The sequence below is a fragment of the Clavelina lepadiformis genome, chromosome 1 (genome assembly GCF_947623445.1).
Source record: "Clavelina lepadiformis chromosome 1, kaClaLepa1.1, whole genome shotgun sequence".
Classification (NCBI taxonomy): domain Eukaryota; kingdom Metazoa; phylum Chordata; class Ascidiacea; order Aplousobranchia; family Clavelinidae; genus Clavelina; species Clavelina lepadiformis.
This window is the reverse complement of record NC_135240.1, coordinates 21,570,687-21,586,563: the sequence shown is the minus strand read 5'-3', so window position 1 is coordinate 21,586,563 and position 15,877 is coordinate 21,570,687. Positions and strand designations below refer to the sequence as shown.

The 15,877-nt window shown below is 36.0% G+C and overlaps 2 protein-coding genes across 2 annotated transcripts; both read left to right on the top strand.

Annotated features, from left to right (window-relative positions):
* The first annotated feature begins 4,880 nt into the window (after positions 1-4,880).
* On the top strand, positions 4,881-6,754 carry LOC143458613 (protein Shroom3-like). Its single transcript, XM_076955427.1, has 5 exons — positions 4,881-5,126; positions 5,221-5,368; positions 5,485-5,757; positions 5,896-6,024; positions 6,192-6,754. Exons 1-5 carry the CDS (start codon positions 4,945-4,947, stop codon positions 6,360-6,362), a joined length of 903 nt encoding a protein of 300 aa, XP_076811542.1. The 5' UTR covers positions 4,881-4,944; the 3' UTR covers positions 6,363-6,754.
* A 3,489-nt stretch (positions 6,755-10,243) lies between these two features.
* LOC143458648 (protein Shroom2-like) lies at positions 10,244-12,141 on the top strand. Its single transcript, XM_076955487.1, has 5 exons — positions 10,244-10,506; positions 10,615-10,756; positions 10,868-11,140; positions 11,257-11,385; positions 11,507-12,141. Exons 1-5 carry the CDS (start codon positions 10,397-10,399, stop codon positions 11,666-11,668), a joined length of 816 nt encoding a protein of 271 aa, XP_076811602.1. The 5' UTR covers positions 10,244-10,396; the 3' UTR covers positions 11,669-12,141.
* The last annotated feature ends 3,736 nt before the right edge of the window (positions 12,142-15,877 follow it).

The following is a 15,877-nucleotide window of genomic DNA, read 5'->3' as shown; positions in this document are numbered from 1 at the left end:
ACTAGATACGTATCCAACGGTATTTCATTGCAACGACTAAAAAATCCAACATATTCTACGTCACCGAGATTCTTTACCATAACTACCATCTAACTTCGTACACTCTATGTACTATAAGCACTTGAAAAACAGTTACTACGCGGATACGTGTCATAGTTAAACGGGACAGCTCTTTTAAATGTTATATTTTTCTCTAGCCAGAGAACACACAATTGCTTATTAAAACGCATATTATTATATACATTATTACGAGATTACTTAAGCTAAAGCCAGACACGCCAAACGCTAAAGCCGGACACGCGCCATAGATGGTCGCAGCACCTGCAACTGTAAGCAGAACAATACAAGTTGAGCCCCTTATTCAAAACCACAATGAATAATAGTTTGTTATGTTGCAAATATGAGTTCGTGAAGGTTTATTGCTTTACGTTTGGATTAAAAATCATTCCTCGATGAGTAAGAAAAGTCAATTTTTCCCGAAATTGTTGTCGTCAGAAATAAATGTTTTTTACCAGTTTTATTTGTCGTTTGGTAAAAAACATGCGAATGGATTGATGACCTAAACTTTCTAAGATTGCCGGTAAAAGATTTTGTTGAACTTATGGCAGTCTTTAGCGTCTTTGCCAGTGTTCTTGTTTACAACGACAAACTGTCGGTACCCGACAGGCCTATATTGTCAAAGTAACAGCAGGTGTGAGTGCTTTCTTGTGGACATTGTAAAGTTGTAATAGCTGGTTACAAACGTCAAATGGGCAAAACTTTTACTCCTTATCTGCCGCAAATATTTACTTTCGGGCGCGAAAAGTCAAAAATGCAAGATGTTATCACTTTATTCCAGCATGAAGTCAAACATTAAGTTCACACGGAATCAATTTATAGGAGCTTTTGCGGATGGTTTCGACATGTTATTAGATAATAATAATGGAGCCTGTTTGCATACACGAAGCACCATACTATTTAATTATAGACCGCCCCAATATCGGCCTACAGCGTACGAATACATTTTGATGAACAGATTACATTATTTACTAGGGTTGACGTGCCTATAACACAAACAATAATATTCCAAGCAACGTATTTTGTTGTTCAATATCACAACATCCGTGTGCATTGAATCTTCGGGATGGGTTAGCAGGAAAAAATTTACTGCAAACCAAACTGTGTGGGTGGCCAATTCCAAAGGATTTTTGTCCTGCTTCACAAAAGCCCGCGACAATTTTACAGATACACGAAACACGTTGTGGTGAAGAAAAACTTACAAGTCCCTTATAGATGGTAAAAGAATGTCAAAACACAAATGAAGTGGTTTTGGTTCAACCAAATAACATTGATTTCCTGTCTGAGGTGCGACCCTGTTCGAGCAGTTACGCGTGGAATGAGAATTTGTAAAAACCCTATGCAACCCGAGACCACAAAAACATGTTGATATGTTACAGGCTCGAGATTACTGTGCTGCTACCAAATCATCGCGTACTATTTTGCCACTACCCCATCCGTCAAAAGGCAGCGTGCGCACTACGCACCCGTTTCTCCTGTCCTTTTCACAGCTGTTAGACTGAAAACATTAAGTTGAATGGAATGAGACTATTGAAACAACCACCTTACCAGAATGATTTAATTGTGTGCTGTGAGACAGAAACAAAACCCATTGAATCTTTACCTTTGTTCAAACGCGACATTGAAATTTAATTGAGTCTTCTTGAGTATTGAAGTAGAATGCTTCCTAGGCTCAAGTGGTCTGGTGTCGACTATCAAAACAAGTCGAAATGTTAAAGGTGACGAAAAAATCACACACGTCTTCGTTTTTCTTTAAAGGTTGGGAGGACAACTTAAAATTATGATAAAGTCATATCGAGATTAATTTGCTTTTTACTTATAATTGGTACGTTTTATATTATTGCAAACGTTTGTGAATTTTGTGGTTTTACCCCAGCAGCCCACATGAAATCCGTTTCAGCAAATAGTTAACACAATAATCACCACCAAAATTCATTAGTTTAAAGTCCTGCCGATTGGCTATGTTACACTTCCCTTAAACCATGAACTTATCACTGGACCATGAGAAATCTAACACAGCTGCGGCAAACTGAGGAGATCACGATCTCGCTTTGAAGATTCGGTTTCCATTCTCTTTGTCATTCAACTTCCAAACCACTTCCTTTGCAATGCAGTACCAGTAACTAACCGTTGTGGGAGTTCGGTAGATTTAATTGAATTTCTCGGTTAGCAAACAATTTGACGTCCACAAACCGAGTCATTCCAGTAAGTTAACTTATTGCGTATAATGTTACGCAAAGTTTTTTTTTCGGCAAGCATTGAAAACGAAGCTATTCTTAGCGCATTTTTGCTGCCTGATTTAGTTTGCACATTTTTGCGATTTTTCCCAAACACCATTTTTCTAAAATCTACACAACTTCAAATACCTTCTACTTCCGCATGATGTCAATAAAACAAGTTCACAAAAGAATGCAAAGCGTTACGTAATGCCATACAGGCGCCGCTATTTTTGACCGAAAAGCAGGCAGGTATTCATGACCTCGTCGGTAAGAGCACACAATTAAGAATGAATTATTTAAGAAAACCTGTGCAATTTTCGTGCGTTCATTTTGAGCACAAAAAATAAAGTCCATCTCGACGGTTTGAACTAAAGTATGACCTCAACCGCACCTAAAATATAACAAAGAACTGCAGTCAGATTTTAAGCCTTAAAATTAAAGCTCGTAGCAGAAATAATGGCAAGCTAATAGAAGCATCGTGGCCAAAAAATCCTGAGCATGGTGAATCGCGGATCTCTCTGAAATCTGGTAAAACAGATGGACTGGATTGGATTGGATTGGACTTGGTAAAACAGAAATACTGACATTAATTAATTATTATAGAGGATTAAAGGACTTTTAAATCCTGAGAAACCGTAACGAAAAACACCCTTATTGGGTTTGGTACAGCGAGATAATTGTTTAAACAAATGGTTTAATATAAGGTTACAAGGCAAAATTCATGAAAGATGCAGTCGACAAAAAATATAAAACTATAAACTAGCAAACCAGGATGTTTATGATATTGCAGGTTGTATCAAAATTTTGAACAACCATTATATCAAAAATAAATGAAATTGAACACGGAAGAATATTGTAACTTATAACAAGTATATAACGACATCATACCCGAGACGTTTGAAAAGTTTTCGATAAATTAACGCCGCATTTTAATAGGGCGGGTAGTAGTATGTTTATTATTTCTACGTTCTGAAAAGGTATGGCCATGCCCTTTTAATTGTATGCGGAAACGGTGTGGATATACATTGCTATTAGAATAGAACCGTTGTAAGGTTTGCCATTATAAAACAAGACATGTAGAAGCTTAACGTGATATGCTCTTTCTTCTCTTGGACTAACAACGACTGATCTTACACGGACAGACGTAATGGAGGTTATGTCTATTAGGGTGGTAAAGTAAACAAAGTTATAAGACAGGATGGCACTCCGTTATTATTAATTTATACACAGGCGGCGACATGTCTTTCGCAAACAAATGGGTATAAAATTTTCATAATATGTGTATACTAGGTTCGTTGCTCTCTTTTTCATGGGAGGTATACGACGATAATAACTGGTAGTACAAGTTTGAAATTAGGAAAACTACCCAAGTCAGAATCATGTAAAAAATCACGTTTTGCCTACAAACTGCAAACATCTTGTTGAAAGACGGTAACGGAAAACCGAAGGAGATTTTACGTCGAAATCGACCGTTTGACGCAATTGACTTTTAGATTAAGTTTTAAGTCTTGCAAAAAATAGCAATACAATTTTTGACTTTAAATTATAGCGATGTAAAGAATTTGCATGTATATATTAAAAAACAACTGACAAGCTAGAACGTAATACACGGTATAAATTTATTTTAGTTTCGAAGCTAACAAATTACATCACTTTGAATAATCAAACGATAAAAAGAAGAACAATGAAGAGTTAGTTATACATTAACAGTGTTATGGTCGTAACGAAGAAAGGCCGTAATAAGTAGACGGCTTCAAAAAAATGCAATATACGTCATCAAGCTAGACTCTTTACGCTAAAGAACGTAAAAGGTGTCAAGTTATTTTAAATGCGTCAATAACGTGAACGTAGTTTTGGTAATGACGCCTAATCTATTGCACTATTAGCGCATGGCACCGACGCTTGTTGCCAAGCTACATTTATTTGGTGTAACCATATCGCAGCCGGACGTCTGATACCCTGAGGTGGTCTTTATGCATTAATATTAGGCTTAAAGAAGATGATATAAGCGTAAGGCAAAATTTAGAACCTTGAACATGGTAAAACGTGAATCAGATCCACTAAAAATAATTTTTTTCAAAAAGTAAACACTTGATATATGATTTAAAAATACGTGAAACAAAATTTATTTCACGTTTAAGGGAGAAATATTATAATTATTGGATATAACTGACAAAATTCTCCATTTCCGTTTCGGATTAAAACTTACTCACGTTCTCATCCGGTGCAATATCTCCGCCCAAGTTAAAATGGCCATGCCGACGTTAGAAATGTTCGTGGTAAACATTACATAAACACAAGGAATGCGTGAACTGCATTTTAGTTATAGAATAATTTACGTGGCTTGGTTACCGCAAACTTTAATAGTTACAAATTCGTCGGCAACCATATCAACCACCATTCAGAAAGCCACTTTACAGATTACGATTATAGCAACAAAGGTACGCAAGGTAGGTGATAAAGCTTTATATCATGAGCGTACAAAGTATGAAAGGTATACACAACATCTTTCTCCTCATTGCCTTTTTCTCCCAATCGATATAAAAACGATCGGAGGGCCTTTATCAATGGCACTTCGAAAGTAATCCAGTGAATTTAAAAAGGTATGAAAGGTAAAAGGCTTGGAAAGGTATTGAGTTAAAGAGATTGTTCTCGCTTAACAAGGAATATGTATTTGTCAAGGCTTATAATGGACTTATCATTTATCTCTTTTGCAGACGACAAGCATAAACGCAAGTGTTTTAAAATTATTTATGCTCTTATGGCTCCGAATGTAATATCTACAGTTCAAGTTTGCTTACATATCCAAGCTCACGAACAAACGATCCACAAAAGCAAACTCAAAAGAAGGTAAATCTTATTCAGGGGGCCAATCGCAGTATTATCACGTTGAGTGATTTCTTTATTAGCTCAAAGCTAACGCAATAGTTTTCAACATTTTCAGGACTTGCCCAGAAGTATTACCAGATCCTTATTACAAGACCTCAGCGTCAAAAGGCAAAATAATGAGCCTTGCAAAAGAACGTATCGCGACAAACCGCGAGACATTTGATGAGTCGAAATTCACGACGGAAGAAATTATCCAAAAAAAGGTAACTTTTAGAATATGTCTATGCAAAGTCAATCTCTTGATTTTACCACGGCATGGTCAACCAGTCAGTACAGGAACTTCAGGTTTTGATTTTAATCATCAAATTTAATTTTTTAGATTGATCTAGTATTTGATATTAAGTGGAAACTGGACGAACTTCAAATCATGCGAGATCTGCTGGAAATAGAAATAACTGAAAACGAGCGCTTGGGGAAAGATGTCAGGAAAACCATCGGTGGCGTTTGCTCAAAGAAAGAAGAAACAAAATACAACATTCTTGTCCACGATCTTGATAACATTATCAACCTCCTGCTTTCCATCTCTGGAAGATTAACACGCGTAGAAAATGCCATACAAATGCTCCCAAGTGATGCGGAAGCAACGGAGAAGGTAAAAGCACAGTTATTTGCAGCAATAATTATATCTTCATACGTTTCTTATACAATATAAAATAATTTAACAATAGTATATTTTTTACAGTTTTATCCCAATCTCTGTTTCTTATTTGCAATTTCTAACGTTTCTTAGGAACTCCTGCGCAACAAGAGACAAAAACTTCTTCATCAATATCAGGATGCAAAAGATTTAAAAGAAGCAATTGATGTAAAACAAAAGGATGTGTCTGGGCTTCTCTTTTCTTGTCTCAATCGAGATCAGGTAAAATAGCATCAATATTGGGAAATTTAAAGCAAGCTTTTTAAAAAGCAGGTCACAATTATTTGTTGAATATTTTAAATGCAGCGTCTTATAGAATACGCAATGTTTACGCGTATGTGATTCTTTCGAATTACTCCTTTTGCTCACAACAATTCTGTTAATTACAGTTCGCCGATTTCGAGCATTACATCAAGATGAAAACGGCCCTGATAGTAGAAAGGCGAGAACTCGATGACAAAGTGAGGTTGGGTGAAGAGCAGATGCAATGCCTGAAAGAAAGTTTGCCCGAAGATTGGCAAATCAACTTGGACAAGATGTTGGAAGAGGACGAAGTGTGAACTGATGACGAAGAAGGCGACATTTATCGTTGTTCAAATTTCATGCTTCACTAGCTCTAGTCGCAAGTGGTTCTATGACGTCATTTATCAGAGCGGGAGAACATGGCTTAGTCAGGAGTGGAGAGGCGTGATTGTAAAAACACTGATATCACTGTTATTACTGCTGTTGTCAAGACTCTTACTGATAATAAAGATTTCTATTTTAGTTTTGTTAAAAAGATCTCAAATAGTAGAATTTCCATTTTTAAGTGATCGTGTGCCATGACGTGTTTCTTGTACTGTTAACAGCTTATTACTATAAGTAGAAAGTAGTGTTATCTCTGTCTGACTACTATTTGCGTGATTTCTTGCTATTCTGTTGAAAAGTACGAAAATAAAATTTATTTTTATAGAAATTATATTATTCTCTTGCGACACGGTTGATACTAGCAACCCACAAAGAATACAGAATGTAGCCATACAATTCTTTCGGCGACTAGTCGAACGGCAAATATGACCAAGTAATGTTGTTGTTTAAATAGGGTAATAGAATTTAGCAGTTACCTAATAGCTTGTTAAAGTAGACTATACCATAAAAGATGAAATACAAGTAAAGCAGGATTTGGGGGTTAACTCGTCTACGACATACAGCTTGCTTAAAGTAGAATAAATTCAATAACAAAATGGCTCACATTATAATGAAAATATATTTGTCAAGAAGATTCTTATATGTACAACACTGTAATGCCAAAAATCAATTGGCAAATAAAGTTTCCAGTGTTAAATACATTAGTTTAGTTAGTCATGAGTCATGACTACCTTCACGATACTGCAAAGTCGAAATCCTTTCTCTTCAATAAACCAAATATTCTGTGATGCCGACAAGTGCGACACGTGTGACACCTAACGGAACATAACATCTAAAACATGCTTTCAATTGAACGTTATTATTATTTGAGAAGCATGGCTCCCTTTCTTCAAAAATACTGTTATAAAGACCAGAACAATAATTTTTATTGTTATTGTAGATGTAGTTTTTAGACATAAAAAACGTCCAGCAAACCAGCTAAAATATGAAGTACAAAAAAGATTGCCAATTATAAAAGAAATTTACTAAAGGGTATTGTGATACGCATAGACACACTATATACGCAAATTCCATCTAACAAAACGCAAACTTCAAAATATCACAGGCCAATATTATAAGGATTACCCTTTTTACACAAGGAGAACTAAGGGAAATTTAGCACGTTCTTTGCTCCGCATGAGGTAAGGAGAAATATATTGGTTGAAACAGCAAGCGACTAACTCGACCCCAAATGGCAAGCAAATGTCAGGTTGTACTTCGTACCAACTGCCACCGTAGATATAATCTGTCAATACGCGCAATGCAGAATAATCTATCTTTGATGATGTTATTAAAAGACCGAGTTGTTATGGGAAAAGGCCACAACACATATTTAGATTTTGTGTTTAAGTTATAACGAATTACAATGGTCTGTGTCATCAGGGCGTGAACAATAGTTTGATTTATCCCGGAAACTAAAACCAATGCACCCATATAACAGACTTTTAGTGCTAAGTTGTGATACATTTTTCTACAATTAAACGTTCGCTTTATCTACCGACTTGAAGTGACTAATAGGATGGAACTGTTTTCTTAGCAATTATCCATCATTTAACTAACTGGCAAATTTGCGACTGGAGATACCGCGCGAAACATGTCTTCAATTTTAAAATCTTTTAATATATGCTATACGATGTTGCAGGTTACAAAGGGCGCATAATCAACATAAGATATCGTGTATGACTCATTTTAGCACCTTAGTTTATTCTTAGTTTTTTTCTATACCAAACGTTCGGTTTTTATCGGACGTTTCTATCAAAGGCTCCTTATCAAATCTTTTAAAACCATCGATTTAAAAGCTGTTGATGCTAAAAATAGGTTATTGTTATCAAATTCATTTGTCATCAGTTTCGTCGTCTTTTGTCAACAGGCTGTTCCCAACACACATAACCGCAGATAGTTCTTTGGAGATTTTGTCCAATGTCCCACTGGTTACAGGTTAAGAAAGTAGTTTTAAAACAGGAGCGTCTATCCACGTGTGTGATCCACTGCACGTAACAGGTCCTGAATGAAGTGTGTTTTTAGCTTCTATTGAACTCAAGTTCGGCTTGATGCGGTATGCGAGCAAGGAAACCTGAAACCAAACTTCAAGCGAAGCAGGAAACAGGGTCCACTGCAGATCCCTGTATAACCTGTTCCTCATATTCGACTTGTACACTTAGTCACTTACCAACTGTTGTGGGGAAGTATGTCTGCTTTGCACTTGCGAATTGTGCAAAAAATATTTAATTTCTCTTTAAATACGTCTACCATTACATTGTAAGCGGAAGTTGAAAATTATGTGCATTATTTGTTGTGCAATATAGGTGCATTGTGGTTGTTTTCACCGCCATTTTCCACCATTAGGTTAAGTAACTTCATACTGCACATTTTTTAAAACAAATTTAGATTAAGTCCGTTAAAGTCTCAGATTAACAACTATATAATGTCTACGTTGGTGACGACCCAATTTATATTTGCTGTGATACAAACCAAATAGCAACAAGAAACAAAGCAAGCGTGTCTCTGTTGGAGGTCAAGAAGCTTCCTGTAATATTAGGCGCTTTGCATTCAGGAAAGAGGCGTGAGTCGCGTCTTGCAAGCCTACTTTCGTGATTTCTAGAACGTTTCTGAATCACCAAAATGGAACTAAAGAACGCAGAACAGGAATTCCTTATGTTGACATTTCATTACAGACTCGTCGATTAGTTAAGTATTATTTTCAGGAAGAACCTTTCTGCAAATTCTTTCCAAAATTAATGTAGCGGATACAATTTTAGGTTACTTAAAAAGTCATTGACAGTTTTGTTTCAATTGTTTTGAAGTAGTAAGTGCTAAGCAGCACCTATTTCATAAAGACAAACGCAAAAGCTCTTTTGCACAATTTATCACTAGATGGAAACAGACATTAATCAACGCTGTTTGTCACCAAATGCCACAGACGGCTCCATTAGCGGCCAAGTGACAATACGTTAGGACGAAGCCTCGCGTGTCGAGCTGTTGTTAATGTACTGTAATAAGGAAGTTATTGGTATTATTCGGTCCATTTACAGACGCCCGAAAACAAATAACTCGAGCAATTTGGGCCAAACGTAAGTTTAATTCGGCTGACCTGGTCAATTAACCTAACTAAAGCTTCGTTGTGACTAATTTGTAAACCTTGAATTTGACATTTCAATGAATTGAAGTTATGAATGTAGGTAATTTGATTTGTCATGTTTCATTACCGGCTGATTTCAGAAAATTATTTCACGTTGCATTACATCACTTCGAACACTGTCAACCTGGTTATTTTCACAATGAGCGACGTGTGATTGACGTCTCATAAGAACTATGACGGCAAGGGTTTTTACTTCGTGACAACTTCGTGCAACGTTAAATGTTTGTTCAACCAAGAGAAAATTCAATGCAATTCCTAGATGTTATAAATGGAATTTATGTTTTATGCAACAAACTAATAAATTAGTTAAAGCTTTTAGTGGTAACATTATAATGTTGTTAAGACCAAATAATAAAAAAAACATACGCCTATAAAGGCTGTAACAAAATCATCAGAAATTTAATTGAAAATTAAGCAAAAAGTTATGTATAGGTCCTACATAATTAAAGCGAGTTGACAATTTGCGAGTTTCAACCTGACAGAGCTGGATGGCCTTGCGTGTTATTTGCGTTGCTTGCGGGAACATTTTTTTTGCTTACGCTTCGCTTCACCCTTCTTTTTTCTAGCGGGAGATATAAAAACGTTGTGCCAGGCGTGACATCTGTATTTCAAGAAACGGCAGTAAGGCAAGGCAAGACATTCTGAGATTATCAATGGTTAGCTTCGTTTGGTCATCGGAAAAATACTGTTAAACTAAATCCGTTGCTTTTTATGTACGCAGAATTATAAGTGCATTGACTGTTTGAATTATTGATTATATACTATACTGCGGGAATTCTAACGTTATCCATGGCTCCAGAACCAACATGCGTCGTTTGTATGTCGCGGCCATCTTCACCAATTGAAGCGAAGACAACGCCGTGCAAAACAAGTAATAGTCGGCGGCTTTGCAACAAGAGGTAAGTCGGCAGTTGGATACAATTTGTACTCGACATTAGTTTGGAGTTCAAGCCAGTGATACAAAACACCTTTTATAAAGCATTAAAGAAATTTCAAACGCTTTGCAGGTCAAGCCGGGAAATTTTACCAGCTACTTCAACTTATTACTTGACATCTGCATCTAAGGCAAAAATATTACATCAAGCGAAAGAGCAACTTGAAAAGCAAAACATTGATCAACAAATTCCGGAAAATATAAATCAAAAGAAGGTGAGCACCAAACAAATCACTTCATAGTATTAACATTCTATGCACTGTAAAAAAGTTAACTTTGGAAATTTCGAAACATTTATGGGTAACATTATAACTTTTTAATTACAGACTGATTTGATCTTGAGTATCAATTCAAAGATGGATGACCTGAGAAGCATGAAATATTTAATCCAAGAGGAGTTAAACGAAAACGAGAATTTCGGAAAACAGACTCACAACCTGGTTGCGAGTCTCTGCACCGCGAGGGAACATGAAAGATATAACTTATTCGTACAAGACCTGGATAAAATTAGCAACCTTATTCACTCTTTGTCGGGCAGACTAGCTCGAGTGGAAAACGCCATACAAATGCTTCCTGCAAATGCTGATAAGCAAGAAAAGGTGATTACTGATGTAGATATTATTCTGCATTGCAACTTGCAGTACATAAATAGTAGTACACCCATAAATTTATCAAACACATGGACAAAATTGTAAATGTTTTTGTCCATTTGCAGGAATTCCTTCATATCAAAAAGTTAAATCTCACCGAACAAAACAAGGAAGCAAATCAGTTAAAAGAAAATATTAACAGAAGACAACAAACTGTATGCAAGATATTAGCAGGATACCTCAGTAAAGAACAGGTGAGAATCAAAAACTTCTTTAACCGTGTTTTTTTTCAGATTTTGATTGACATCTGTAATCAAACAGAAATAGTTGTATGGATTTTTCTGCAGGTCTATAACCTTTTCATATTAATTGTAGTTTGCAGATTTCCGACACTTCATAAACATGAAGACAGAATTGATCGCCGAAGTGCGAGAACTCGATGACAAAGTGAGACTAGGTAAAGAGCAAATGAATGCCTTGAAAGAAAGTCTTCCTGAAGAATGGCAAATAAATTTGGACAAGATGCTGGATGAGTGAGTCGAAACAAACGCAGAAACTCATCCGACATCAAGGAACATAGATCCTGAGGAGTTTAGGACACCAAAAGATGTGATAGACAACGTCAGTTCACGACAGGACGTCAGCGGATGCTGGAGAGAAGAGGACGTTTGAGGAAACATAGAACACAAGCATGACTCGATCTTTCAATAGATCGCATATATATGTATATGGACATCCGCTGGACGGAAGCTATATACAAATTGAACGGAACCTACCATTTTGTACGGTTTACAAAAACAATACAAAGGCCTGAAATGTTTTGTCATGAAACGTTTGTGTACAAACTGCATGTTGGTGCAAACACATGTGTTTGGTATTTATTGTTTTCTTTGCATTGAAAGTTGCAAGTTTTGGCGCTGTGTGCTTTTTGATCACTGTACTTGCAAATAAGCAGGACTGTTTGCAGTTTTTGTTTGACAAAATAATTAAATCTTTACTATTGTATTTAACATCTGTGTATATTTATTTATAAGTGATGGCGATATGCCAACTACATGAGACTCGAAGTACAGTATTTGAAAAAATATTGTGACCGAAAAGCAAAATAATTTGAGATAGCACGCGGTTAGTTTTGTCGCCGATACCCAGTGCACTCAAGTGTCCTGCGGCTACAAAAGTGGAGGCAGGTGCCGCCATACTCAGCTTAGCACTGCGAACAAAGCTTACCGCTAAAGATATAGAAAGAAAGACAAGTATTCTAAACGGTCTTATTACGAAATATTAATTTTTAACGAAAATTAAGTTGTACAAGTTGAAGTGCAGGCCATTTTGCTGGGCAAAATGTGTATAGAAACATTTCTTTCCAAACACAATACGTTTGTACGATGGAATCGAGGATAACGCAATCTCTTCGCCCTAATGTACCCTTCTCAACAAAGTTCGAGTTAATTAGCCGAACGTCATTAGGCTTCAGACCGACGTGTTTACAGCCTTGCTAAGCGAAGGCTGATGTATAGGTTACACATAACTTAAAACTTTCAACCAAAACAGTTCATGGAAATCGAAATGCAGCAGCAAACTACCCTGACGCTGCTGACGTGCAGCTCGACCTTTCTGTTAAAGCTATCGGCAAGGTCTGCACAATAAAACGAATGGTGCTGAGTGATGGACAGCATGTCTTGATAACGAAGAATCAAGCAAAAGGGTAACGTCAAGAGCTATTTTTACCAAACAATACAATTACAGTATTTCGTGCTGTGGGTGTGTTATCTTATCTATACATTACAAAATCCATCAATAATATAGCTGAAAATGTTTGAAATTATTTCTCTAAATTCGGTTATTTGCTTCACCAGACCTACGTCAAGGCGTAGCAAAAACTACAGCAAAAAATGTCTATATAAAAAGCGTACCACATGCAAAAGATCTTGTCCCAGCTTGTTCAATCTTCTTTAGTTGCATTTAATTGATTATTTCTCGACATAGCAAAAAGCTCGTTTTTGGATTTTGCTATAAAATTACAAAGCATTATCCAAACAACTTGCCAAAAACGTAACGTAACAGCGTGAGACTTGGCTTTAAAAACTAATCGACTGGAAAAAAGAACAAATAAACTTTGCAATTGATGAAAAAACAAGAGTAGTGATTGCAACAAACTCAAACTAAACTTCTTACGGGTTTATCTTTTAAACGGATTAGTGTGAAAAGTGATAGTTGGACAAATTCAAGGAAAATTATATGAATGGGAAAATTTTAAAAAGCTACAATTTCCAACAAAAGCAGGTTCGATGCTATCACTGTTTAAATACCAACAAAGTATACCAATTTTTTCTGCCGAAAACGAATTTTCCAGAAGAACTTTAAGTACCAATCGAAATTAATTCATCTATAGGCAAGAAACCCATTATGTTACAAATTGCATTTCGTAAATGGAATTAAGACATATGTCTGAAGAGATACACTCATCAACAACAACTGCATTAAAGCTACAGTAATCCTCTCGGAAATACCTTATGTAACGTCTGAAGTTTAGTATATAGAAAGAAATCTGAAGGGTCAAATGGGAAAGATGAAATGCGACAATGCAGAGAGCGTAATGTGGATTAAACTTAAAATTCACAAAGATTGGATTTGTCAAATACAATGATTAAAGCAAAACTGTATGCATAAAAGTGAAGAAAAATTACATAACGATGTCTGCTGTGTGATTGAAGACACTGTGGGGCCTTTCCTGCCACAAACGTTTAAGTTAATTTTTGAAAACCACAAAACACGTAAAGATAATTTTTTTCTTTGATGCTTGTAATAGCATTAAAATTACATAACCGATTAATGAATGTCAGTTATATAACAATCCGCATGCCGAAAATATTTAATAAAAAAACTTATTCATAATTTTCGTTGTAGCCTCGAATCATATAATGCAGTGATGCAGCATTATCCTTTGTATACGTAAACATGTCAAATATTTGTCAAAGTTATATAATCAGCATGCCGAAAACATTAAATAAAAAAAGGTATTTTTAATTTTAGATCTATTGCCTCGAATCTTTTTTATAAAGTCATGGTGATGAAGCGCTATCCTTCTTACGTATAAACTTGTCAAATATTCGCGAAAAAGTCGCCATGATTTAGTGATGTACTAGCAAGCTAATACAAGGCGATGTATATTCAAACTAAAAAAGTGTCGAAAATCTATAATATCAAGTTTTTCCAAGCTATGTACGAGGAAGCGTAATGCGTGGTTCAAGGTATACGTTAATTGGATGCGTCAATGAAACATTACTCACTTCTAGCAACACCAGGTAGTGATATTTTCTACAAGAAATCACGCTCAAATCTGCTTTAGTGCAACCTAACCGTGAAAGGATTATTGCCTGAAAAATTAACCACTAACAAGTTTTTTTGAATTTAAAATAATTGATTTGTTTAACTTCACCTGGTAAGATCATTCATATACAGATAAATTTAACTTAACTTAATTCAAAATGTGTAGGAAAAGCAGGACTATTAAATCACATATACAATATAGAACTCGCTGATACACTCAATCAGGCTGTACTGTGCTGTCGCAAAAAATTTGTTCATCGGAGTCATGTGTTATGACGTGGTATGTTTGGACTCGGACTAAAATTCTTTGCATGCGACTTGAGAGCTCCAGTTACCGAGCTTCTTTTGTGTACCTTCATATACCGATCATAGTATTTTAATTGTTTGTAGTCTTGTCGTAATTGGAAACGGTTCACCAAGATTACTGACTATATGAGTAAATGTTATTGATTCTTTGTCCATGAAAACATGGCTGTCACTTTTCATTTATCATACGTCATGGCGTATAGTTATCAACCGTATAATGAGCATTTGCCAGAATTAAACCTAGCCCCTTATTATCTACAACTGTGCGTGCGAGGAAGGGAGCTAATCAGATGAGCATGCTGATTTCGCTTGGAGCTGAATGCCAAAATGTTAACTTTTCGCTTTCGTTCAGGGTTCACCTGTCACATGTGCGCTTAGGTATGCACGCAAGGGATTTACCAGCAAAACCATGTAACGTTACTGTTAAAAGAACTTGTTTGTCTACCTAAAAGGTACCGGTACTTTCTATGCAGCGCGTTACATCTATGCACGAGTTCTCATCCCAAAACAAGCACACAAATAAGCTTAGTCAATAGCGGGGCGCGCAAGGAAATCGTCACTTTTTAAAGATACAACATACTATTAAATGATCGTTAGGACATACAATACGCAAGACAGGAGAAGTTGTTCTTGTCAAGCAACTATGTGCCTACCAAGCAAAGAGGGGGATCAAATTTCATATAAGTTGACCTGACTTAATTCCTATTGATAAAACCTAGCTTTAGGTTTGCAAATATTAATGGCGCATTTCGTGTTTCTATCTTGAATGATGTTAACATTAATTTCATAATAATCCTATAGCTTTTTAGGGTTTTCAACAACAAAGTATACGCAACAGTTGACAGCGTTCTGAAACACGTAGGCGCAAGTGCTTCAGTTTTTATGTAGACATTTCGCGGTGAAATACCATGTCAAATAATTCAGACCATTACATATATATATGTATTACACACAAGTGATTTTCCTTTACAATTAACACCAAAAATGTACAATCGTTGCATTATTACGGTACTTGGTATCAATGCCATTATAAGTAATCTTCAAGTGATAGTATAGTGATATAGTCTATAACTATAGCGTGTGTCTATTTCCAAAAGTTCACTAATCAAA

Coding starts and splice junctions, on each gene's coding strand:
- LOC143458613 (XM_076955427.1), top strand. CDS start 4,945: ATGTATTTGTCAAGGCTTATAATGGACTTATCATTTATCTCTTTTGCA. Junction 5,127..5,220: donor AAAAGCAAACTCAAAAGAAG/GTAAATCTTATT, acceptor CAACATTTTCAG/GACTTGCCCAGAAGTATTAC. Junction 5,369..5,484: donor AAGAAATTATCCAAAAAAAG/GTAACTTTTAGA, acceptor TTAATTTTTTAG/ATTGATCTAGTATTTGATAT.
- LOC143458648 (XM_076955487.1), top strand. CDS start 10,397: ATGGCTCCAGAACCAACATGCGTCGTTTGTATGTCGCGGCCATCTTCA. Junction 10,507..10,614: donor CGGCGGCTTTGCAACAAGAG/GTAAGTCGGCAG, acceptor AACGCTTTGCAG/GTCAAGCCGGGAAATTTTAC. Junction 10,757..10,867: donor AAAATATAAATCAAAAGAAG/GTGAGCACCAAA, acceptor TTTTAATTACAG/ACTGATTTGATCTTGAGTAT.